At 41.6% G+C, this 27,438-nt stretch overlaps 1 protein-coding gene across 7 annotated transcripts in view; it reads right to left on the reverse strand.

The window, feature by feature from the left end:
• Positions 1–6,920: 6,920 nt before the first annotated feature.
• The window catches only part of GAS2 (growth arrest specific 2), a 156,904-nt gene continuing 136,386 nt past the window's right edge, over positions 6,921–27,438 (reverse strand). For all 7 annotated transcript variants that reach the window (XM_043549147.1, XM_043549150.1, XM_043549149.1 and 4 more), the window contains one exon: positions 6,921–7,438. In XM_043549147.1, coding sequence (XP_043405082.1) covers positions 7,220–7,438 — 219 coding nt within the window. In that variant the 3' untranslated portion in view covers positions 6,921–7,219. The remainder of the gene's footprint in view (positions 7,439–27,438) is intronic.

The raw sequence follows: 27,438 nt of genomic DNA on the forward strand, positions 1-27,438 counted from the left end.
AACAGGGAGAGGTTTCTGACTAGACTTTTCTGCACTGGAGTCATGACTCTTCAAGACAGGGTGGGGACCCTATATGACAGTCTGAATTTGAGCTCCGTACCCTACTGATGCAAGGCTCAGCTGGCTGGCCTCAGGCAGGGCATAATTAACCTGTAAAGCCTGTAAGCGCTGTCTCACATAGGGAACACTGCTTAGATTTAAGCTAAGTGTCTCATGCCCAAGTGGAGGCAGAGGAGTCCCACAGGGAGGCACTGCAGCAGCAGATCCAGATAGTTGAAGTCACCATGCTGCTATTTATCCAATCCAGGTGAGGAAGAGGAATATTAGAGGTTGCAACTGCATGAAAATGAATAAAAATAAAGGTTTAAAACTCTGGCTTGAAAGCTTGTCTCTCTCAACAGCAGTTGGTCCAGTAAAAGATATTACTGCACACACCTTGTCTCTAAAAAAAAAGTAAGGACTAGAACCTGAACTGCCAATTTGTTCCACTGGCAGAGGCAGAAAATCTGGTAGCCTGAACTGAAGGACTTAGTCCAGGAGCCTCCAGCAATAACATTGCACAGCTGCTGAATGCCACAGGGTTGGGGGCATTAGTTCATGAGTAATGGATTCAGACCCAACTTGTGCCACAGAGCAGGCAAATGCTCAAGCCACAAAGGGACTTTGTTTGGAGAAACTGTTGGACAACTGAAAATGGATGCAAACCACTGGTCAACCAATCAGATGAAGAACAGGGTGCAGCCCCTTCCTGTACTTGAGAATAGAGTGCTTCTCTCTCTACCCTGTAGTGTATCATGACCCTCTCCTTGTACCCCCATCTGAAGGGCACACTGGATCTTGACTCCCTCCTTCTCCTGCCCCATTATGTAGAGGCAGGCACTACAATCCTCCCCAGGGAAACCCTTGTACAGATGTGGTTCCCCCCAGCCTTCCCCAATGGCCTGCATTCCCTCCCATCCCCACTCCATTAAAAGATTACATTTCACAGGGTATAGCCCTCATCACCAGACTGGCATCTCCACCTTGGTTATGCTGAGGATTAACTCAAGGCTGACACCAACACCCACACCCTGCACAACAGTTCCCACCAATGGCTCCTCTCTCAGCTACACAGCACCCTCATCTTGACTCAGCCCTCCAGCTAGATTTCTGGGTTTCCCCCTTCCAGGGGTAGATATCTGTCAAACAGTCCACCCACTACTCCAGGCCCCTACCCAGGGACCCCATAAACATCAACCTCCTGCTGCTCCTCTGTAACCTCGGTCAATGCCACTCTATTTCCCTGGATCACTTCCCTAAGGCCCCAACACCTTCTTCACCCTTGGCTCAAGGCCTCAGCTGCTCAGTCTCAGGAGCCAACCACTGCTCAGTCCAAGGTGCTCTCAGCCCTCTAAGGATACAATCCTTACTCTTAGACTCCAAGCAGTAACTAACCCTGTGCTACCCTGCGGCTCTTTTTATGTGGGCCTGCTGGGCCCTTATTGGGTGTTCCTCACAGCCCCTCTCCTATTGGCTGCTTCCTGTGCAGCCTCCCCAGGGTTCTATTAACCCCTTTTCTGCCAATGTGGGGTGGACTTCCCATCACACTAGGAATGGAGCAGGGATCATAGGGACAGTGGGCACATCCATTGAGACGGGCTATGAGGGAAGGAGGCAGCTGTGACTCTGCTGGGGACTGAGGCCCATTGAAAGGTGGTGGTTCCTCAAGAAGCTAGATCCTCTGGTACTCAGGAGCTTTGGGGATTTGGGTCTTCCAGGTGGGAAGCAGCCTTTCAGTGCCCTGGGGCCCCCAGGCAGGCAGCAGTCCCTTGGGTACTGATGAAGCTGCTTTTAGGCATCTGCCCAATCACACTCCACTTCTGGCCAGTTCTGAACCCCAGTGGCCCTGCGGCTTCCCTTTCGTCCAGCAAGGGGAGGAAGGAGTGGGAAAGAGGATATGGCATTACTTTGATTGGTCCCAGGGATGGTGCCTTCTCCAGGTCTACTGGGAAGGGATAATACCAGGGAGAGGTCTGAACCCTAAAGTCGGGAGGCGGGGGGGGGGGGGGGGGAAGAGCAAGTGCAGGGGTGATGGGGAAGAGTGAAGATCAGTAGGAGGTTCCTCATCCCCAGTAGAATGTATGGGAACGCCAGCTTGGGCAGCATAAAGAGCACATGTGCATGCATACCAGGTGGAGAGGATAACTCCTGTAATGGCCACCAGCCATGTTGACATCAGTCTCCAGGCTAAAGCACCAAAAAAACCTGCATCTTGTCACACTTTCCAATCCTTCTGCAACTGCCTATAAGAGGCATTTTGCAAGTGCCTTTATAGCATAAAGAACTGTGTAGTTTAGATTGGTGCAGGTCTCCCCCGATGTCTGGGGTAGTTGCTGATTTATGTCCCATCGTAAACAGTTTGCCTATCAATCTTGCTTTAACTTACCCCGGGAGTTCGAATAACTTTTTCTTCTTTTTTCCCCAGTTGTAGGAGTTTGGTTTCCTGTAGTTTTCTAGGACTAAAACTTTCCCAGATGATTACAGTTTGATGGATGGTGTGCTGTGTGACACCCCCAACTGGCCCAATTCACACATCCAGCTGAACTGTATAAGGAATGGGCAGGTGTAAAATGGCTTTTTGCCACCTTTGTGCTTTTGAATACGGGGGCTGATTCAACCCCAGACTAAGTCATCTCAGTGCTGCTCTAACCTATGCCGAGCTGTCTATAGTTAGAAGATGTCTCATTGTAGCCATGTCGGTCCCAGGATATTACAGAGACAAGATGGATGAGGTAATATCTTTTATTAGAGCAACTTTTGTTGGCTCAAAAACTTGTCTCTCTCACCAACAGAAGTTGGTCCACTAAAAGATATTACCTCACGCACCTTGTCTCTCTATAGTTAGAAGATGCTGTCTGGCAGCCAAGAACAGCTTGAGCCTCGAGATGCAAAATAAATCTCATACAACATGTCCATAATTGAGGACTGGTGTTCTTCTCTGTCATGAAGATTTTGTGACATCTATTAAATGTGTAATAAATTTAAAAAAACCAATCTAGGAAAATTCTTTTATGATTATTACTGCCTGCCCCCAAATAACTAGCATGTAAGCAGACACAAGATAGACTTTTTTAATGAACAAGAGCAGGTTAAGCTCTCCATTGACTGATATCCTGCAACTTGGTGTATGTCCACATTGCAATAAAACACCTGTGGCTGGCCTGTGTCAGTTGACTCGGGCTCACAGGGCTCAGGCTGTGGGGCTATAAAATTGCAGTATAGCTGTTTGGGCTCAGGTTAGAGCCCAGACTGTGGGACCCTGCGAGTGGGGAGAGACCAGTGTCCAGAGCTCAGACTCTAGCAGAACCTGAATGTCTATACAGCAATTTTGTAGTCCTGCAGTTCGAGCCCTGCGAGCCCAAGTCAGCTGATGTTTTATTGTAATAAAACTGGTGTTTTATTGTAATATAGACATACCCTTATTTATTTTTTTAAAGAATGACTGTCACTTATTTTAAAATGAAACTTGGACACAAACACTCCATTTTGAAGGGTTCGGTCCTGCACTCAGCTCATTTGACATCACGTCTCTTGCTGTGATTGCTTAGAAAATGTTTCCCTTCTGGTACTCAGTATTTTTACACCTACGTGTCACCAAGCGAGTGATCCAGAGAGAGGCTGACCACACACCACTCAATAAGGGTTGCAGTTGCTTGGCTCCTTTCAGAGTAGGCTCTCACTGGGGATGACTACCTTATTATTCATTTACTGCTGATACGAATAGTTACTCTCAGTCGAAAATTATTGAAAATAAGTTACATGCAACTTACTGTACAAGTTATTTCTAAATGTAAGCAACTAAGCAGATGTGCTTTGTCTCTATTTAGTAGATACATATGGACAGTGGGGAAAATCCTGGGCCCATTTAAGTTAATGGTAAAGGTCCTACTGCTTTTAATGAGGCCAGGATTTCACCCAGGCTTGACCCTGCCCAGTTGAAGTCAATGGACATTTTTGTCATTGATTTTTAATGGAAAGGGGATCAGACTCATATTTAGGGATTCCAATTCGCAAATTTAAAGTGACAACCAACAGAAAACATTGATTGTAACTTTAAAACCCTGCTTTTTAAAAAAACAAATTCAACTTCTCCCCCACCCTCCAAAAATGAGAAGGTTCCTTTCAAGGGATTTTCGACAAAATCCACGTCTTGTTTATGTCACCTGCTGAAAATTTCAGTGTGCATCAATTTCTGTTCCTGTTCTTCAGTATTCACGTTTTGGTTGCACATAGCAGCTTGCTTTCTTTGTGTGTGTGTGATTACAGTGGGGGATCATATGTTGCAAACAATAAATGAGACTTAAAAAAATGTTTATGAGTATTTTAAAAAAGTTTCTGTTTATTTCATTGCTAATGAAACAACTGATTTCTGCTCAAATTTATAGCCATTCAAATAATCCTATAAAATGATTTTTCTAGGCAGTTACAAGGCACAGAAGTCACCAAATATAAACAAGGAAAAGTAGCCAACCCACCCCCCTCCCCCCACACACAATCCCTATATATAGTTTTAGAGGTATGTGAATGATTTACAAGAATCTGAATTGCTCTAAAGAGTGGGCAATGGATCTTTTCATATTTGACCCAACTAATTGAAAAAAATAGAGCTAGACTGTGCCTTCCAGTCAAACCCAAAGTAAGGAGCAGTGTGAAGGTGAATTGCCACAAGGGAAGCACCAGGTGGCATTCTGACTCAAGGCTTGTCTACGCTTAAAATGCTACAGCATTGCAGCTGAGCTGCTGCACCTACGCTACTCCAGCGTTTCAGTCTAGACACTACCTATGTTGACGGGAGGGATTCTCCAATCAGCATAGGTACTCCACCTCCCAGAGAGGTGGTAGCTAGGTTGATGGAAGCCTTCTTATGATGACCTAGCACTGTCTACATGGAGAATTAAGTTGGTTTAACAGCGCTGCTCGGGGGAGTGGATTTTTCACACCCGACCAACATAGTTAAACCGGAGTGCCTGTGCACACACAGTTTGCACTGTCATTACGACATCCCTTTGTGGATTGTAGTTTACAACCCCTGGTGCAATCAGCCATTTCTGCAAGCCCCACTCGTCCCTATTGCATCTTATATCCTCCCATCATTGGGCACCCATGTAAGGACCAGGTGGATTCAGGCCTGGATCCACAGAGGAACTTAGGCGTTTCAAGGGCAGCATTGCAAAGACTAACTTTGAGGCACCTAGAAAAGCCACTGAAATCCACAAACCCTGAGTTAAGCGCCTATGCTCCCTATAAAGGCATACAGAGAGTTAGGCACCTAAGAATGGGATTCACAAAAAGCAGCATGCCAGTTGGGGAGCCACGTAAACTAAGGAGATGCTGAGAAGAGGCGTGTGTGTTAAGCCTCACCCCTCTACTAAGTTAGGCAGCTAAGTCCAGGAGCAGGGAAGTCCTATCTCTGCTTGAGTTCCAGAGCTGGGAAACCTTCTCCTGGGATCAGGCACCTAAGCCATTTCTTGCAAGAAACACTGATGGGAGGTGGGGGTCCTGCCCACCTTATTACTTTTAGCCAGTGATTAGATTAGATCATTTGCCCAGCATATGGGAGAGCTGCATTCAATGCCCCTCTCTGTCTGGTGGAGAGAAAGGATTTGAACAGGGGGCTCCCACCTCTTGGGGGCATGCCCCTGACCACCGGGCTACAGGATAGCCTGATGTGTGACTTCCTCAGTTTCTCCTGTTGAAGCTGTTCCACCTTGTATAGTGCTAAATTGAGAATGAACCTGGAAATGGGGGCACTCCCTTGGAAGATGGGAGACCCAGGGTCCACTACCGGTGCTCCAATGACTAATTATTTTTCCAAAGTGGAACAGCTTCAACAGGAGAGTTTGAGGGAGTCCCACATCAGAACATCCCATAGTGGTTAAGGCACTCACCAGTGTGGTGGGAGACTCCTCTTCAAAAATCCTTTCTGCCAAAAAGGCAGAGGGGGCAACCAAACACGGGTCCCCCACATCCCAGGTGAGTGCTCTAACTACTGAGCTAAACGTTTTAAGGGGGAATTAAGGGGGGAGGTGGAATTGCCACCACTTCCTCAGCCGGTGTGACTTTGAATGTACCCCAATTTGGTAGGCATTCTGTCAGAGAGCTAGGCAGAGGAACGTCTATCTTAGCCTCATCTGAGGACCCTGCTGGGGCATGAGATAGGTGTCCAGATGTCTGACGTGAGGTTGTGCGCTTGCCCGGAGGCAGGAATTTAGGTGCCTAGGGAACTTTTATAACAAAAATTGAGTTTAGGCACCCAAAGGATTAGGTGGCAGCCAAGCAGGTTTTGTGTATTGCAGTGGTGCCTACATCTGGGATTTAGGTGCCTGAATCTGGGGCAGAGGTGCCTAAATCCCTTTGTGGATCTGGATCTGAAAGTTGACTTTGTCAAAGTAGCTTAAGGGTAACAAACTTTTCAAAGGTTTCAGAATAGCAGCCGTGTTAGTCTGTATTCGCAAAAAGAAAAGGAGTACTTGTGGCACCTTAGAGACTAACAAATTTATTGGAGCATAAGCTTTCGTGAGCTACAGTTCACTTCATCGGATGTATACAAGCTCACGAAAGCTTATGCTCCAATAAATTTGTTAGTCTCTAAGGTGCCACAAGTCCTCCTAAACTTTTCAAAGTGGCCTTTTTAGGGAAATGTCTAGCACACAATAATCTTTTTTTTTTTTAACTATTGCTTAAGGGAATCTTGCAACCTATAAAAATAGTCCATTTTGATTTTAATTTGTAGGCAGAAAGTGTTAGCAAATAGCTTTTATCACTCTGCATACTCAACCTACATATATCTTTTCCAACTAACCTAAAAACAGTCATGGACTCCATGCCACAGGTTTTTCATACAAATATATTGTACTGCAGTTTCTTTTCCTTTAACATGAACCACATCCTTTGAATCATTCTAAGTATACATTCACATATTTAAGAGTAATGATTTGGCTAAAAATATGTGTCTATTTCTTATCTGATTGTAGTAATTAACCTATCAAGGATAATTTGCTATAAAAGGTACAGTACTAGAAATAAATAGTTCTACAGTTCAAAGATCTTCAAAGCAGGTTGCCATTTTCAGTCTGTTAAATTTTCTGAAGTCCTTTCAAAGCATGAACTAAATTTACTACACTCAAGAAGATAATTTGGACCTACATATATATAGTCCCAGTCAAATGAGAAGCTAATTTCACTTAATCTCCTTCTTGGTTTTGTAATGGGCAGAAACAACCAAGTAATTGTCTGGATTCATGTCCTTGATGGTCGGAGACTTGCTCTGGATTGGAGAGGTTTTCCCATCCACCCGAGAGATCTGCATTATTCGGCAAGGGTCATGTTTCAGCAAGTACCCTGCAAAAGTCTCCCATCCTCCTCCTACACGAACCATCACATGTTTGTTGTGCAGCATCTGAAATTGCATAAAAGACAAAATCTTGAAGGGCTACCATCAAGTTGAAAATCACATTTCTGTTTGAACATGTTGTGCTTACTATAATTACAAGTAACATAGTTTGCAGCCTAATTTACAAGAAGAATGGGAAGAGGCAGTAGCTTCTGGCTTTCACTGCAGGTTAGTGCAAAAAAAGTGGGGCACGAGCAGGGGAGACAGAAAAGTAATTCCATGTAAGGAAATGGAGCAGCACCCAGTCAGATTTTTCCATTTTAAAAAAATGTTCACTACACGTTCTTGTAGCCTTCCTGAAGAAGCTGATGTTGTTCTTTAGATGTTTATTGATGAGCTCCTTAGTAAATCTGGATGTTTTTTAGCTGTATTTGTTGCAAGCATATTTAGTAACGATGCAGCTTTTGATGTTGTAAAAACTGGCTTCTGATTTATTATGGAGAAGGGGCCCTAGCTCTAGAAAGGGTCAACATCCAAAACAATCTACTCTGCCCAAAATTGTTAAATGAGATGTGGAGTTAATTTCTTTAATAAAATGAAGCTCCCTTCAGTGTCAGTGATATGATTTAGCATTTCTGACACACACTATAATGTACAACAGTAACAGATAAAGTACTGTGGGTCTAAAATGAGGGACGTCTAAAATAATGACGGTACCCTGAACCTGTTATGGAGATGTCTGATTTCAGAAATAAATGGCAAGTGAAAATACAGATGGAGGGCCGGAGGTATTATAATAATTATTATTAATTTGCATTCCTGTTGGGTCCAAATTAAACACACTATTTGTTATGCTTGTAATCTGTATTTTGGAGACACTTGGACATTAAAAAATAAGCATGTTGCTTGTCAGGACTCACTTGCATTAACAGAGCCGTATTGAGAAACTTGAACACTGCCTATCTGCACCATGCCTAGTTCTAATACTAAGTCATCTAATACTTAGTCACCCTTATTTTCATGAACTAAGTATGCATATTTAATCTGTTGTGCACTTATAGCTGAATTGTTATTATTATTGTGTGTGCGCATGCGCACAGCATGTGATATAGGTCGCAATCAAGTACTAAGTGGTGGAACGTTGCAATCTTATTTGTTAAGTCTTTTCTTTTTCCTGATACAGAGTGAGAAATGTGATCCCACCCAAGTAAAATGTGACTTCTCTAATGTCTTCACCTGATATTTCAGCTGGTAATTTCACACTCACTTCTTTTCATCTCATTTCCTATATATCATAGTAAAACAAATGTCATCTGGGAATCATAAATGAGCAAGTTCTATGACAGCCACAGCTTAATTCGGGTAATGAAAGATACTTTGATTAATATATTTCACAAAATGCTAGACATCTTTCATCCAGGGTGTAACAAATTCGACTTCTGGTTTGTAAGAGCTCCACCTCTGTGAAAATTCCTCAGCATGCTTACGTAGTCTAGATAATGAGACTTGGATTAATAGCTGTGGCGTGTGTGTCAAATTCACCTAAGGGTCCACACTATTTTGAAGACATAAATGGGACTTAAGTGCTACAAAGGCCTTGTGCTGGTCCTCTGCATAGGGGTAAATTTTATCCAATTTGTCATTTAAACCAGCAAACAGAGTAGTGGGGAGAGAGGAAGTCAAGATAATGAAGTGTTACACTATTAATTAGTTGTTCACACCCACGCTTACAGTAGCTTTTCTTTTGGGGTCATAATTCCATTAAAACATATATCATCATATGGAAACCAAAGAACAAGTTGCAAGGATTTCTGAAGTGTCAAAGACAGGACACATTTAAATTGAATCAATCTCTCAGGTTTGAATTAGTAGCTGAAGAAAGAAATTAGAACACTTTTTTACTGAAAAATACTTAACAATTTCTGATGGGCTCTAATAGAAATAGAACGTTTCTTTACTCCGAGACCTGGGCAACATTTTGGACCTGACTCTGATCTTCCTTACACTGATATAACTGCATTGACTTTGCTCAAGTTACACCTGATTCACACAGATAGAAAGGGGAGCAGAATCAAATGATCTGATTTTTATTAAAGTTATTCAAATACTGTATATGTGTAAATTGTTGGAGGGGGCTACATGGTCCTGAAACAGAAGTCAGTCAAACTTTGTAAAATTCTGTCAATCTGAATACATTTGGAGTTTTTCTGGATTTACCTAGTGTGAGATCTGAATCAGGCCCTTACTGTGGATAGGATAATCACAAAAAACCCCAAAAGGTTTTTATGTAAGGTTGGAGAAACCCCAGCTCAGACTACCCTAGCCTTCTAGAAACTGGTATACAGCTCCTTTCTCTTCAGGGGCTTCCTCCTGGGTGAGCACGCTCTTCTATTGGCTACGGCTACACTAGAGAGCTTACAGTGGCACATCTTACAGCTGCACCGATGCAATTGTGCTGCTGTAAGCTCTCTAGCATAGCCACTCTAAACTGCCAGGAAAGAGCTCTCCCAGCAACTTAGTTAATCCACCCCCAACAAGCAGCGGTAGCTGTGTTGGCAGGAGAAGCTCTTCTGCTCACATAGTGCTGTCCACACTGGCACTTAGGTCAGTGTAACGTATGTCGCTGAGGGGGGTGGCTTATTCACAGTCCGGAGTGACATAAGCTATACCAACATAAGTGGTAGTGTAAGGCATAAACCTCTAAGACATGATCCAAAGCCTTTTGAAATCAATGGACTTTGGAGCTGGATCTTAGTCCCAGACCTAGTTCATTGCATCCTTCTATACTACTGTGGGAGAGAGTTAATTCCTTGTCTGCTGGTGTTCAGCTGATGCTTCTACCCTTTGTCACACAGTGGCTCTCATTTCAAAAGCAATTAGTATCTGGAGTTTTGATTTTGTCATACAAGTTAGAGATGGAAAGTTAGCAAAACATATATTAAGTTCATCCCCCTGCCAATGCAGGATTATTGTGTAATTTATAGTGTTTTTTTCAAAAAGAAAAGGAGTATTTGTGGCACCTTAGAGACTAACAAATTTATCTGAGCATAAGCTTTCGTGAGCTACAGCTCACTTCATCGGATGCTTTTTTTTTGTTTTTTTGTAATCTAACTTTAAATTTTTCAAGTGATGCACCTTCCGCCACTTTCCCCTTAGAGACTATCCCACAAACAAATAAAACTCATTGTTGATAAGTTATTTCTTGATATTCAACCTAGCAATACTCTACAGCCTCTTCTTGTCTTTCCCCAGGCTGCTTTCGCCAGTTTTGTATTTTATTATAATTTGTTATGACATAGTGTTATGCATTTACTACCCATTCTTTATATATATATATATAAACGATGTTTTGTTGCCTCCTAAATGTGTCCATTGTTTTGTGCTATGTTCTGCCCTGGAAAATTCCAATAATACATATATAGTCTGTATTGTCATCTCATTTACACCAGAATAACTCTTCTGGCTTCAAATTACTCCAGATTCACACTTGTGTTAATGAGTCCAGAAGCTGGCAATTTGATAAAACAATAAATACATGAAATAGCACATTGCATTCTTCTCATTTAAAAAACAAACAAACAAATAAAAAACAAATCTTTTCCCTACATATTACAGATGAATATCTGATTAATTTGTTGTTTGAGACATTATTGTTGACCTGATTCAGTGACTCTGTTGGATGAGAACTTAGGAAACAGTAAGAATTTGGATTCAGCAAGTGTAAAACTTTTTAGTCAGACTTCAGTGTTGACGTGAAGGAATTTTCATATTGCTACCAAGTGAATTAAAACTAAAATGAGAAAAACTTTATGATTCAATCATTTCCAGGAGACGTTTAAGAAGGATATAAATCTTTATTATTTGCTGTTTTCTATGAAGCATGGCTTCCACAAGAGAGTTGTTTTCTCCAGAATCTGCATTTGAATTAGTATAGAAGAGTCTGTGGTGTAGTAGAAAGATGAGAAAACAGCCTTAACAGGCAACAGCATCACAAAGGAATATATGAATGATGTACCACTGTAGTATACATTAAAGTTATCTCAAGAGGTAACATGAAATAAATGTACAAAGAAACATTTGCAGTATGAATCATGTGGACTGAACTGTCATTACATAAGACTTTGGAACTTCAGTGAAATATACTAAACATGGATGTGTGTTTCACATAAATTAATGTATCGAGAGCTTTAGGGCTTATTAAAGAGATATTGGGCCTATACCCTTAACTCATGTCAATGTAACTCAATAAATAGAGCTATGGCGGTTTACAAGAGTGGAGGATCTGGCCCAGTATGTTATTCTCTATACTATATTACAGCTATATTTAAGTATACACTTTGGGGGGAGAAATTACACACCCTGAGCCTGATCCAAATCCCATTAGACCAAATGGAAGCAATCCCACTGACTTTAATTGGAGTCATATCAGGCCCTAGAAACCAAAATCAGCAAAATTCCACCTGGAGTAAGTTGGAAACCTCTAGGCCAAATTTAGTGGTGACATAAATCGTAGTGTAAGATATGTGTTAGGCATACATTGGTCATAAAGCGCATGGGGGCTAGTGACAGAGTAGGGTTACTTGCACCTATCTGGCATTCAATGGTTGTGCAAAGTGCGTGAAACTTACACACTGAAAAGATGGAAGGTTGTAAAGCAGGAAAAGCAACTGATAGTGGGCGTATCTGGTTCTAGGATAAAGATCACATCCACTTCAACTTAGCTCAGCTGAATTGGGGCCACTTTGTCAAATTCATTCTTGTCATCAGAGGGCACAACTCTCATTTGCCATAGTTTACCACTAAGCGTCCCATTCTGAAAGGCACTTAGAACTACAACTCCCATGGATGTCTAGAATCACCAGTTTTTACATAGGCAAGGAGACAAATGCTCTTGGCACTTCTTTAGTGGTGGAGTGGGTAAGAAGGGTAAGACTGCATCATGAAAGGGGTGCATTTCCACGGCAATGTTTTACTATATGTTTAAAATATTTTGATATAATAAGGTGTGGAAATTCCTAGTGCATTGCTAAACAGCTACAGCTTTTTACCCCAGAGGTGGCTGCATTTCAATGGTGGAAGAAATGATCCTTGTGCATTGTTGGTATATCATTGCTAAAACAATGGGACTACTCACATGCAAATTAATTGCCTTGTGTTTGCAGGATTGGATTCAAATTAATTTAACAAATATTTTATTATAAGAATATATACTGCATAATAGATTGTGCAAATATATTTCAGCCTATGGATAAGTCACAAACAGTTCATTATTCACAGGAATTACGCTGATAATTTAATATTCACAGTTCCAAATTCAAATTGGTTTGATTGGACACAAATAATTTAGTATGTTTCTGTTGCCTTTCTGGTTAAGCATAAAGTCTTAAAGTTAGATTTACAGTGCAAATGCTTTCAATTCTGAATTCCAAATCTGACTTTTCTGTAAACATCTTTGCCGGTAATTTAATTTTTAATTTAATATTTGTGAAAAGCAAACCCAAAAGAAGTGAAAATGCTATCAGTGAGAATTCATTTAAAATGTGAATGAAAAGTTGACTTATTTTTTTCAGTATTTATTCAACCTTAATATTAAAATATTATGGGTTGTTTGATATACATTAATTGCTATACAAAACACCTTAAATTTCTAAGCTTTTCTTAAGTTTTCAACACTATGATTCATGTAGGAGATGTAGAAGTCAACATTTGAAATCAAAAGACACCAACATAGATCTGGAGTAACTCCAATAGCTCCATCTGTTTTATGTATTTGGGGTATTATATGTTTTTAAAACATCATGTGTATTTTCAGCAGTCCATGAAAAATTAAAATACCAGTTGGATTTACTACTGTAAAAGACCATGTTTTTAAAATTATTAGACTAACTTATATTCAAAATAGTACATAGCAAGTTGAAATTGCAGTTATCATTAATGCAATATCATATTGGATGTTTATTTATACTTCATCACCTGACATCAGATATTTTTCCATCTACTAGTGTATTGGGCTCCTTTCAACAAATTCTCTTAATACATTCAAATAAGGAAGTAGCCTTTTAGAAATTGGTAGGTAATTGTTGCTATGTTTTAATAGCTTTGAGAATGCCTACTCATCAAAACAGGAAAGCAAGAAAATGAAAATTCCCAGCATGAATATGAAAGAAATACTGAATGGATACTAACTGAAATAGCTAACATTTTCCCATAATATTTTGAACAAAACAGATCATTTAAAAAGATTACAGAACAGATTTTTGCTGGTGTTAATCCAGAAAAACATCACTGATTTAAAGACAGAGTAATGTTACTGATTTAAACCAAGGGGGTTAGTTTGTATTTATATCTGTATAACTGAGATCCAAATATGTCTCTAATATCAGTATTAGAGCATCTCCATTTATTTTATATATTCTCTCTCTCTCCCCCCACCTTTTTAATTAAAGGTCTATCTAGTGTAAAGTCACTCCCCACACCAAGGCGCACACTGAATCTTACACTAATGGTATGGTCTAATTAGTTAGAGTAGCAGTTTGGCAGTTGTGACTCTTAGGCCTAGTCTATACAAGAAAAGTTTTGTTAGTATAGCTATGGTGGCAAACCCTCCTAGCGAAGATGCAATTTTGCCAAAATAGTTTACACCAGTTGTCTGCATGAATTTGCAAACAATCCCAGGCAGATCACATATCTGTAGGAAGCAGTCCAGTAACAGCAGGGGATTGGAAGCTATCAGAATTAGGTTCTGCTATCAGCTCTGATAGTGACTTAATGTGTGGCCATGTGTAAGTTGTCCAGTGCCTTAGTTTTCCCATTTATAAAACTGGGGTAATACTATTTACACTCCTTTGTAAAGGTTTTGAGATCGAAGGTAGGGTAAACAGACATATCTCCGCTGATTTCAATGGAACTACACCTATTTCCATCAGCTAAGAATTTGACCCTTAACAGCTATGTACTTCGGGAAGATTGTACACTTCCTCTATTTTATAATGAAAACCTATCACCTCTAAGTGACATTGTGGATTGCATGATGTTCTAGCAAATTACCATGTATTTCAGACATGGTAAGGAGGAGTAAGATACCATGCTGGGAGGTGTTCAGATACTATTCAGAGGAGTGTGGTTTAAATACATGGATCAAGAGATAACCTTATATTCTTAGTCTTTAAAATATACCTATTTAGCAACCTGGGCAAGAATTCATGTGATGAGAAATGGATGTAATGACAAAGGCAGGCAACCACAGGATTTCATGCTTCATTATATGAAGGTATATGTCAGGATGAAAGAGGACAAGCTCAGGCCCCCTAATCAGTCTCTAACCCCCAACTGCAGCATTCCCATTCTCCGCAACAGCAGGAATGAAGCCAGGCAGAGATCCATGTGTTATTTTTTATGGAGCTCTATCTGCACTTAGGGTTTAGTGCAGAGCTTGCAGGGATAGGAGAAGGAGTTTTTTCTTCCCCCTCTTCCTTCGGTATGTGGTGGGGAGCGGGGGGGGGGGGGGGAAGAAGAGGTGTTCCGGGGCTACGTTCTAACTCCCTGCCAAGACTCTTGGGATTTGTGGCAATATTGACCTTACCTAGTGGGACCCTGATGATGGAAGATGGAGCAAACAGCTATTCAACACCCCTCAAAGATATGAGATAGTGCAGGTGGCCAAAAAATCCCAAGAATGATAACAGTACAAGGGGAAGGAGGAGGTGGAGACGGCTGAGGAGATCCCCATGGATATGTGCAGGAGTTAAAGCACAGCTCCCCCGTTACAAAAGCAGGAAAACTCTTCCGCAGCTACTTACCCTCTTGGCTGTGTAGTGAGAACTTCCCATCTTTCATTCTACTTTGTGTGTGTGTGCATCAAATATTTCTCTGTGGGTTGGTTTGAGTCTGTCAGAAAATAGGCCCATTTAAATGCTTAAGTGCTTATAGAGGTGCCTAGGTGCAGATTTAGGGAACCATATTTGAACCCTGAGCTGCCCACACCAATTTATGTAAATACAGGCACTGACTGCCTCCTAAGAAACTGCAATGCAAATCCGGTAGCCAATTTCAGATATTAATCTTTGACCATCCTTGAGTCATCTATATACAATATTCATGTATGGATTGATAAACAACAAAGTTAAAATTGGAAGAAACAAGACATTTCCCAACTTTGAAAGAATAGTCAGAATCCATCTCCTTTTTTTCCCCATTTCAATAAAAAATTAATCTCATTAAGTCACATTTTGTCCAATCCTCTGTCATTGTGGCATTGTTCTCTATAGAACATTTTCAAGTGTCTTTTCACATCTAGTTCTAAATGTCTCAAGTGTTCCAGGCTTCCACTACTACATCAGAAAAACTATGGATTGTTTCAAACACCTTTTTTAAAAAAAGAAACCTCTGAGATTTTGTTTTCCAAGTTCTAGCTCTAAACCCCTGAAAAAGGATTGAATATTGCAAATGCTGGCTTTGCCCTCAGGGGCACTTGTGATAATGAACACACAGAATAGTTAATACATTGGGGTAACATTTCTATCTCATTGCTGGGGGATTTACATGCACAAATCCCATTAACTGAATCCCCTATAACATGGGATGAAAAAAATCACCTATAATAAAGCTAGGTCTGAAAAACATCTCCAGAGCTTTGTAAGAGTCCTGTTAATTGCTTGTCACAACATATCCAGCTGTATCAAGAAGTGGCTTTTATAAATAATACTTTGTTTTGAGCTGTACTTCTAAAGAATTTAATATCAGTTTTAGAACAAAAGATTCTATCAAAATGTTAAAGTGTATTCCCTTGTTTATCAAAACAATGCATTAGTGGGCCCTCTTCCCTTTGAATAATTCATTGTGATATACTGCATACTCAAAGAACAGGCTGGGAATCTGTTGCTGTTTAATATTTAGAACTTAGGTTCACTGATTTAAGTCACCAGTTCCAGAGTAAATCAAATGTAATTTTTGATGATTTTGTAGTGATTGTCTCTCATGGAAAATAAAGTGGAATGGAGTTACTTTACAGAGTCCTTTAGTTTCCAGCTGAGACCAGGGTAGACTTTGCCATTGTATTTTAATCTTTCTTTCTATCTCTTGCTTAAAGAGCTCAGTTTCCAAGTAGAAACAAATAGAATTACCAACTGCTGTGGCAAAATTGCCACACTTATGCATTGCACCCATACTGACCTACATTTAAAATACACACACATGCACAATGAGTGCTTACATGCAAGTAGCACTGACTTAACCATTCAGAAAGTGCTAAAAGCTCCATCCAACTGGAAGGAGTTTTGGCAGCTGCTGGCTCACCGATGCCATAGGCTTCCCTGGCTAGACAGACACCGAGGCTACTACCTGTCCCCTTTTCAGCACCCACATTCTGCTCCTAACCCATTCATAGGAACAAGGTCTGTGATTGCTAAATATGGTGATCAGGCTCTGAGGTGTCACTCAGCATGTGATCAGCTGTACACTCAGTGATATTCTTTCCCAGATGATTTAGGGACAGATTTTCAAAGAGCAGAAATCCAGGGCACTTGCACAATCCAGAATATGTAAACACAAATGCCTTGTAAGATGTAGGGTTGCCAACTTTCTAATTGAACAAAATCGAACACCCTTGTCCCTCCCTCTTTCTCCCCCTTCCCCAAGGCCCTGCCCCGGCCCTGCCCTCTCTCTGAGACCCCACCCCACACTCACTCCAGCCCCCCTCCCTCTGTCGCTCGCTTTCCCCCACTCTCACTCACTTTCACTGGGCTGGGGCAGGGAGGTGGAATGCGGGCGGGGGGAGGGAAATGAGGGCTCCAGCTGGAGGTGCAGGCTCTGGGATGGGGCCCGAAATGAGGGGTTATGGGTGCAGGAGGGGGTGAGGGCTGGGGGTGGGGGTGCGGGCTCAGGCTGAAGATGAGGGGTTTGGGGTGCAGGAGGGGACTCCGGGCTGGGTCAGGGGGTTGGGGTGTTGGAGTGGGCTCAGGGTTGAGGCAGGGTGTGTGGACTCTGCGGTGGGACCGGGGATGCGGGGCTTGGGGTGCAGGAGGCAGCTCTGGCCAGGGACCGAGGGGTTAGGAGTGCAGGAGAGGGTTTGGGGCTGGGGCAGAGGGTTTGGGGTGAGGGCTCCAGGATGGAGTTTGGGTGTAGGATGGTCTTTTGACCTGGGGCAAGGAGTTCAGGGTGTGGGCTCCGGCCAGGCAGTGCTTCTCTCAGGTGGCTCCTGGTCGGCGGCACAGTGGGGCTAAGGCAGGCCCCCTGTCTGCCCTGGCTCAGAGCTGTTCCCCAATGCGGCTAGATGGAGGCATGGCCAGGCAGTTCTGTGCAGTGTATGCTGCCCACAAGCATTGCCCCTGCAGCCCCCATTGGCCGTGGTTCCTGGCCAACTGGAGTTGCGGAGGCGGCTCTGAGGGTAGAGGCAGCACACGGCACTTCCCTGGCCACCCCTCCACCTAGGAGCCAAAGGGAAATGCTGGCCACTTCCAGGAGCTGTGTGGAGCCAGGGCAGGCAGGGAGCCTGCCTTAGCCCTGCTGAACTGCCGACTGGACCTTTAACGGCTCAGTCAGCGGTGCTGACTGGAGCTGCCAAAGTCCCTTTTCGACCAGGCGTTCCAGTTGAAAACTGGACACCTGGCAACCCAAGTTAGATATCCAAATAGTCATTTGCATGTGCTAATACCCAAACTGCTCATGCAATCACTGGAGCTGTGGAGGGGAAAAAACTGCTTCTGCCCTTTCCAGAAGCTGGCCACAAATATCAGTCAGTAGGGGAACATCAATCAAAGGGGCCTACAGATAGTTGTCTCTGAGCAGCAAACTGTTCAATTTTGGAAGCCAGCCAAGGAGAAGAAATAGAGCATGCAGCTTTAAGTTTCTCCTCAATTTACAAAAAGCTGGAAACCATCACACTATTTTCAACACTTTTTCTGAACAAAGATTGTTATTAAAATCAGTATATTCAGAAAAATAAGGAAATAAGAATAATTTATAATCTATTATTTAGGTAGTAAGGGCCAAATTCTCAAAGGTGCATAGAGTCCTAACTTCCATTGAAATCAATGGAAGTTGGAAGCCAAAATACTTTGAGGATCTGGGCCTAATCTTTGTGAGTCAAGGACCATCTTTTTGTTATGTGTGTTTACAATGCCTAGCACAATAAGGTCTTTGTCTCTGATTGGGGCAGAATATGTGCTACCACAAGACAAATAAGTAAGAATAATAGGGCACAATGGCAAATTTATATGCAATTTTAACTTGAGCAAATTTCAAACTGCTTCAGAAGAACACATGCAGTATTTCAGATTCATATTTATAAAGCTTCCTTTTAATATTCTTTTTAGCAATGAAAATACAATAATTTTAATAATGTTTTGCAGACAACTATAGAAGGTACCTTGACTTCAAAGAAAACCCTGAAAGAAAGCCATTTAGGAAAAAATGAAAGATTCATAAGCTCTAGAGATCAATCAACAAAAGCCTAAAGATGTCACCAGCCTACCAAGGGACCAGATGCTTAGGCTTTTGAATTACGATACCACTGTATTCTGATTAGGAGGTGTTTTATCCTCCCCAATCGTGTCACTCATTTCAGCAACATAAGCAGACCTGAATAACCTTGAGATTCTCACAGTATTTTTGCAGTGTCACTGGCTTAAATTAAGGCATTAAAGAATTCTTTACCTGAGGCAAGCTGTTGTTACGTATATAACAGCCTCTTAGCAGATTTTCTTTTGAAGAGGTAATGGAAATATTTATGTTGCATATAGAAAGGCAGATTATTATTTTTTTTTCCAAATGCGGAAGCTTACTGAATTGATGTCAGCAGAAAACCAGTTAATAATCACAACTGTGCTCTTGACATTTACACTTTCTTCAAGGTTAGTAGGGTTTTGTAAATGTTTTTATTTAGGTCAGAGAGAAAGTCAAAAGCAAAATGACTTCCAGTAAACACAGTTTGGCAACAAACAGATTCATGCTCATATTCGATCACAGTACATTAACTTTCTTTTTCTGCTGTTCTTTTTAAAATGATAAAATCACGGGAACGAAGGATTGGATGGCTCAGGACAACGGGGTAGAACAGCATATGTAGTCTTTTACATCTACCTTACCTATTCAATCTGATCCAAGAGGGTACTGACCCAAAATCATTACTGTCTGATAGTTGTTTAGTAGATTATGTAAACTGAATCCAATTACTTGTTGACAGGTGCCCACAACACAAATCATCCTTTCTAGCTATCTCAGCAGAGAAGCCAGGGATTTGGCTAGTCATGGAAAATGAACTACCCTCTCATCCCTCAAGGCAATTGGACCCATTTAGGATTGAGGCACTTGACTGGGCAGTTTAGGGACGCTGGCACTGCCATAGCCTGTGCTGCACCTGTTTTGTTAGATAATTAGAACATTTATACTTTGTAAGAATGTGCATTAACGATTTTGACCTTGTTCTCACTTTGTTATTCATCTCTCTTATTCTGCCCACGGGATTTCCTGTGATACAAGAAAAGTACTTGATTGCTTAAAGAACATCCCAAATATAGATGCACATACCAATATTTAGTGACAGAGGAAAAGGGTATGCTTGAGAATATGAATTTCAATATTGGCATGAAGATGTTCTTTTTAACCACTTGACACATCCAACAGAGATTCATACACAATGGGCCCAATACACATGTTCATCACAAACACTCAGCATCCATTAATAATACATAGAACTTTTAATCTGCAGAGTACTTTGTAAACATTAGATCTCTGTGAAGCAGATAAGTAAATACTTTTAAACCTTCTCTGCTGGCAAATTTCCTTAATACGCATAGTTGAAGTCTAAAAAAGATAATATTGACATTTCATAAAATTGACCGTCAGGTTATGCAGCATTTTCATTTAGGGCCTGATCCAAGGGTATGTCTACACTTAAAATGCTACACCAGCATAGCTGTGCCACTGCAGCTACACTGCTGTAGCACTTCAGTGCAGACGTTACCTGCACTGATGGGAAAGATTCTCCCATTGGCATAGGCAATCCACCTCCCCAAAAGGTGGTAGCTGGGGCGACAGAAGAATTTTTCCATTGGCCTAGTGCTGTCTACATAGGGACTTAGGCTGGCTTAACAATGCCACTCAGTAGTGTGGATTTTCCACACCCCTGACTGATGTAGTTAAATGACCTAATTTTCTGGTGTAGATCAGGCCCAATTCCCACCAAAGTCAACTGGAATCTTTCCATTGCCTTAAATGGGCTTTGGATCAGAACTTTATTAGATCCAAAATGACCCTTCTGTTTTAGTAAAACGTCATTTTTTTCAGAGAAAGGCATTCAGATAGCCTTATGATGGACATTGTAGAAATACATAGCAGGTCCTAATTAAACCCACTCCTAAATTCAGATGCCCTAGTGTTCTCTTTCATCCAAAAGACATTGCTATAAAAAATGTAGAGTAACACATGGCACCAACTTGATCACTTCACAAAATTAGTTCCCTCATTGTAGAAAATGAACTTGCTCATTTAAGATATGTGTGGGATAGAATGAATTGTTTTATAGCTTTCACAAGCCTTACCCTCACATCGGACAGTAATTTTGCTTTTATATTGCTTTCCCTTCCCTCCAAGCTCAGATTACTGTCCATTCTGCAACTTCTTTCATTTGCAGGAAACTTTTTTATGAGCTAGTCAGCCTTTAACAGCAGGAGTATGGAGAAAGCTGACCTAAATTTAGAACACCTTCGCCTATCGGGACTCACCATAGTGTGTTTTCAAACACCTTATTATTTATTCCATCCACAGGTTGTCTCTACAGGCTATTTGCACCTTGAGTGAGATTTTTTTATCACCAATTGAGTCTTCTGACATTTATACATCTTTTTAAGATGCTTTATGAGTCAGCATTGTGTTATATGAAACATTATTCTAAGATGGAGCACTCTCAGCATAGGTCTGCTGATGTAACCCAGAATTGAGGACATTGGTCTCCTGGGAAACACTGAGGAACTTGAAAACAGGTGTTCAGTAGATCAACTGGAAATCAGACTACTAGCAAAGGCTGAATACTTACAGATAATCACACAGTAAGTGTGACCATCATTACCATGGCACCTGCTAAATAAAATTATTTACCTGTAGTTATGCTTCTCTGAACATATCATTCCAACAGGATTCTAACTGCTGAGTTTTTTATCCTTGAGGATAGGGGGAGCCCAGTAGCCAGACCCCTATTGGCCATGGTGCACTACCTCTTTTGGGGTATAAATATTGCCCTCTGAATGTTCTAGTCAGTGCTTTTGGTTGCATCAGAAGCACAGCCTCATTTCAGGCCAGCCAAGGTCATACCAAGGTAAAATACAATCAGCTACCCATTTAGACTTAGTCATGACACCCACCACACTTGTAGAAAGCACATTGAAATGAAAAATGCTATGGAAGTGCAAAGTAAAGTATTATCTGTATTACAAACTCTGAATACAAGTCAGAAGCCATTGCAATCTTATGTTTTTTATTTCCTAATTTTCAGAGTATATCAGATCCTTAGCAGGAACTGGGTCAAAGTTGGCTCACAGTTACAATGCTGTAAATCATGGAAGTCAATGGAAATACTTTGGATACATGCTGGTGTAAATAACAGCAGGATTTGGGATTCACAGTTCTGTGATTAAACTTTTTGTTGCTCTTATTTCCGGCTTGTGTCTGGCACACACTGCTTTTTTTTTCTCTAATAGGGGTTGGGGATATTCTGCTTTTGGATGTCTAATTAACACTCCTGCTTCTAAAAGGAAGCATGTGTGGGCGAGCTCCTTATATGTGAGAAATGATTCAGTTACAGAAAGAAGTAAACACACTTGTTTATTCATTAGGAGGCAAGTGAAGCCTGGGGCTTCTCAGGCATTCATGTAGGAGGAACAATATGAAGCAAAATTAATTGGACGTGGTAGTCTCACTCACAGAATGGCATTTTCCATTTCCCCAGTACTTCACAGCATCCTATTGCCACTGTACAATTAGGAGAACACAGGGACTGTGGGCTTGATCCAATATCTATTGACTTTGATGCACTTTAGATAAGGCCCTATGTGAGGGGAACAAGAGATGGAAACTTCTTGCACACTTCTTCTCTATCCACTCATGCAGGGGCCAGCTACAATATAGGCCAGAGTTCTCCATCAAATTAAATCTGGGCTGTTTAGCAGAAATCTAAGTACCAAGCTCCTGCACATTTCCAGCCAGAGCAAGTGACTCATAACAAATATTTTATGCAATGCTCAGCAGAAAAGGTGATGTGGTGAATAGATTAAATATGAAGCAAAAAGCCAGGGGGAGAGTTGATGAGGTTAAGGGGGAAGACAAAAAATGTAAACTGGCAACTGCATGGAGACATGGAAAACCAGATGTATTAAGATTAAATAATATGGGAAGGGGAAGAAAATATATAAAAAAGTGCAAAACACATGAAACTGTCAAAGCAAAACTATGCATTATTGTAGGAGAGAGAAGGGCCAACTATTATCTTTGAATCAAACACACAGCTGTACCTTCTTAGATGTAGATAGCTAATTATTAATTCTCAGTTTTGTATCCCTAATGTTTGTACAAGCATTTAGAGCCCCAGAGAGCCACTTATTACAAGCAAATAATTAATTAAGGGCAGATTCTGCCTTGCTTACTTATGCTGAGTAAGCCTTTCTTATCCACTAGTCCCAATGAAATCAATAGCACTAGTGGAGGAGAGAGGATATGGTTGAGGGCATAAGTAAGGGTGGCAGATTCTGGCCCTAAATAAATAAATGCATAGTAGTGCTCATCAGCAGCAATACTACAAAACAAAGCTGTAAATAAAAAGGAATTTATTCATTCAAAGGAATACTATCAACCTATTTAGGTCCCCCAAATTTACTGTCCTTTAAGGAAATTAAGTTTTTTTAGAAAGTGCGTGCATACAAAAATCCTAGCCATACTGATGTCAATGAGAGTTTTGTCATTCAGTGTTTTTACATATACCTCCCCCCACCTATAGGCACACATTGCAGAGCCCATGTGATAAATGTATTTATCATGCCTGTTTAAGCACCTAATCTGTTCTCTGCCTTCTAAACCAGCCCCTCAAAACTTACTCTGCCAGTCCAAAAAATTTCTAAGCAGCCGCTTCAAACAGCTACCAATAAAGAAAATCAACCTGCCCCCAAAATCTTTCTTCCTCCTCCACAAAATATGGAATTTCCTATCAAAATTGCACTTAGCTGATATGGAGGTAATGTACATGTCATATACAGTACAGATATGTGATAAATAAACTTAACATATGCCAGTGGAATTTATCACATACCGATGACTGCACCACCTGCACACTAATCTAACTCCTCTGGGATTCATTTAACATTCCAACCCCTTCAGCTGCTTGAAACAGCTCTCTCTCTCTCACTCCCTCCCTCTCCAGTGTATGTGATACCATTTTAGAAGCTTGGAGTTAAAATGGCTTGTTTGCTTTCTTCCTTTTTTGTGCACCAGCATCCATGGGAATGCCATTGCAGCACAGCCAGTACTGATACTCTATTGGTACACCTGCATTTGAGCTGAAAGGTACAATTTCTAGCTCAAGCAGACATACCCCTGCTAGCTCTGTTCAAGCTAGTATGCTAAAAATAGCAATGTAGATAGCACAGGTGTTAGCTTGAGCTAGCTGCCTCAGTAAATACCCCAAGGGTTCAGGTGGTCAGTCTCTTACTATGTGTTGGTGAAGTCCTTAACTCAATAGATACCTGATCTCAGTTGGGGCTTACAGGTGCTGCAGTAATACAAATAATTAATACTTAATAGTAATAATATAAAATGGGACATGGAACCAAACTGTTTTTATTTTATCAAAGCAAAATCTTATCAAGAGGTTTTGTGAAAATATAATCACTCCCAGTTTTACTCTTTAAAGAAATGGGCCCAAACTAGAATCATTTATCCTCACCTCCTGAACTTTGGAGATTGTATAAAAGGTAATCCTGATCCAACCAACCCCCTTGTTGTCAACCATCCCTAGTTGAACAGAATTATCATAGTTGCACATGCATACAATGTGTCAATATGACCTCAGTGCCACAAGGCATACAAGTAGACCTTCTAACACACCATACTGCCAATAACACAGGTGATTGCCTAGAGTAGCACCATTTCATGGAAAGCAAAACTTACATGGGCAGATTAAGACTCTTTCAGGCTGGTATAATTGAGAGCAGCATTTGGCCTGCTGATTCACAAGATTTTAAACCCAGTTAGCAATGGGAGGATGTGCTGCTCCATTTGGTAATGGCATCTTGACAGTCTTGTGCAATGATACATGATGACAGAGCAGAACAATGTGCTCATCAGTTCATTAACAAGCCCTGATGTGTGAGATTGTCAAGTGACTCACTCTTACATGTTCCTGAGAAACAAAGATATGCCACATATGTCGCTGCATTATTTAACTGACTAATGGGATCTAAGCCTATCTCCAGTCTTCTGGGGAAAGCAAAAAAGACTGTGGAGCTGCAGTTATAAAGCAAATCACTGGGTGGCGGACACACACTATGGCCAGAAGGCATGAAGAGGATCATTCAAGACAGCTGAAGCTCGAGGAGGAGGCAGTTTTGATCAATTAAGTGAACTTTAGTTTTTCTTCTGCTTATATTATCAAAACCAAGCTCATTGTGAAGGAGTGGAGTATGAATCAGGTTTGAAATCCCTAGACAACCTGGAAGCATAAGTTCCCAGCAGCATAACAACATGCAGTTCACTATAGCAGGTGATGATGTGATTGATGGGCGATCACTCGTTAGCGAGTAAGATCATCTTCCATGGCTCAGGTGGCTAATAAGGCCAATCCTTGAACCACAAGCCCTTATGGTCAAGTCAAGAGATACAGGACACTATTTAGCTTTCCTCTGCACCTACAACCAGGTTACCCATATCCCCTGCATTCATACAATACAATACATTCTAGCCTGCCTATGAACCTGTTTGGATTGTGGCAACCACTAGCCCCCTCACCTGTTTGTGAAGTTCTGTAAACTGCGGGGAGGCAAGCCAAGAGTCTGTCTCACCCTGCTGGAATGGAAGGTGGAGGCTTGACCTTGATGCTCCCTGAAAAGTCAGTGTGGGAAGTGGCCATCTGGCACACCTTGCAGAGCCCAGGAGTGAGATGGAGGCCAGGAAGAAAACAACAGGGTCCCCAGGAAGGAGTACTGGACATAGGGACTAGTTTCTGCTTCTGAACTCTGGAAGTGGAAATTGGTCTTTCACAGATTTTGGATCGAAACCCAGAAGATGGGTCTGCTGTTCCCAATCTGAATACACCAAAGTTCCGGGGTATTCAGATCTGGAGTTCCAATCTAAGACCATACCTAATTTGGGGGGATTTTAGAAAAGGTTGATTAAATTTCAGAGAGAAGTGGAGGAGGGACAGGTAGGTCAATAGGAAAAAAACAGGGAAGAGGAGAAACACAAAGAGAAGCCATCTACTGTAACTTCATTTACTCTTCTTAGATGATAAAAAAAAGTTTAATCCACCCACCCTAGATAAAAATGACACCATCATAAAACTGGAAGACTTTGCATTAGGGATTTCTGCTGAACCCCCTTTTCCCCCATTGAAAACCCTCTTTCTTTGGAAGGTCTTTTAAACCTTGCACAAAGCAGGATTGGGTAATAGATATCAGAATAATGTAATATTGCAAAGTACTCCTGCCATTCATTAACTCCACGAAGCATGAATTATTGATTGCCTGCTAAAATCTGATAATAATCTTACCAACCCCAAATTCACCCTCCCCTATTTTTCTTTTCAAGGCCGGTCATACCTTTGTGTAAATGGCAGCCAGAGAAAATTACTAAACCTGAAAACCCTAGTATGTGCGGCCAACAAAAAGAGTGATTTTTAACTACAGAACATTTATTAATGCTCCCAGAATTTTGTTCTCAAAGAGGTAGCTTTCCCCCCAGTACTGCTCTCTGCTAGTGCACCTAGGGATTCTAGCCACCCTATAAGGGGTGGGGAGGGATACAAGAGGGCTGTGTGCCTCCCACACTCATGCCAGCACCCTCATGTGGGGTGGCACACTGGATCTCCATGAAGCCATGGCACTCCCTAAGGCGGAGTGGCCTTGTATCATTGCCAATACAGGCCTGTGCCTTAATGGCACAATCTGGCTCCGAGATGACAAATGGATTCCCAATATACTGAAACAGATCTTCTCCTCTGACCCACTTCCCAAAGGTCATGAGGCAAAGAGTAGGCTTGGCTCCCATACTTTCACCCAGCCCTCTGTAGCAGGAGCTGTGTCCTTTGCCCTTCTCCAGTAAGAACCTTTCCATCACTCCAGCCCTCACCTCATTCCCTTGATCAGCTCCGGAAAAGAACCATGTTGGGTGGCGAGCCTCACACTCCCTATTGCTTTTGAGCAACCAGCAGGCCGCTGCATACACCTATTCTGGACAACATACCAATAACCTCTTTCCCCAGCATGCTCTCCTAAAACATGTCACACACCAGAGGGCACATAGATGGATGGATTTAGGAAGGGTAGATGAAGGGCAGGGATACTTAGTAAGAGAAGGTGGGTCTACTCAGGACTTTCTCAGTTCCATTTTAGCTCCAGCTCCCTGAAGCTAGAAGCCCTCTCTCCTCCGACCACAACAATGCCTGGTGGTCTCCCCCAAAGCCCTGGGGGTTAGGGTCCTTAAGGTAAATCACACCTAAAAAACAGACCTGTATCTTAAGGGATGAAGATTTTTTTCAGAGGTACATTCCTGCCTCTCAGATGAATGCCTTAACCCATAGAGTTATTCTCACTTTTCTCTCTCCCAAAGCATATTTAATTATTTATACATAGCAAAACAGCTTCAACAGGAGAGATTGAGAGCAACCCATATCACAATATTCCAGAGGTCAGTTAGGGCACTGTAAGGTGGGAACCCCAAATCTTTTCACCATGTCAGGCATTGGAGGTAGTTAAACCACGGTCTCCCATGTCTTGGTGAGTTCCCTAATCACTGGGATAATGGTTATAAGGGAGGCCACAGTCTCTCCTCCCTGACATTTTGTGTGGAGGCAGGTGTGTGCCGCTACT

The sequence above is a fragment of the Chelonia mydas genome, chromosome 6, assembly GCF_015237465.2.
Source record: "Chelonia mydas isolate rCheMyd1 chromosome 6, rCheMyd1.pri.v2, whole genome shotgun sequence".
In the NCBI taxonomy this organism is placed as follows: domain Eukaryota; kingdom Metazoa; phylum Chordata; order Testudines; family Cheloniidae; genus Chelonia; species Chelonia mydas.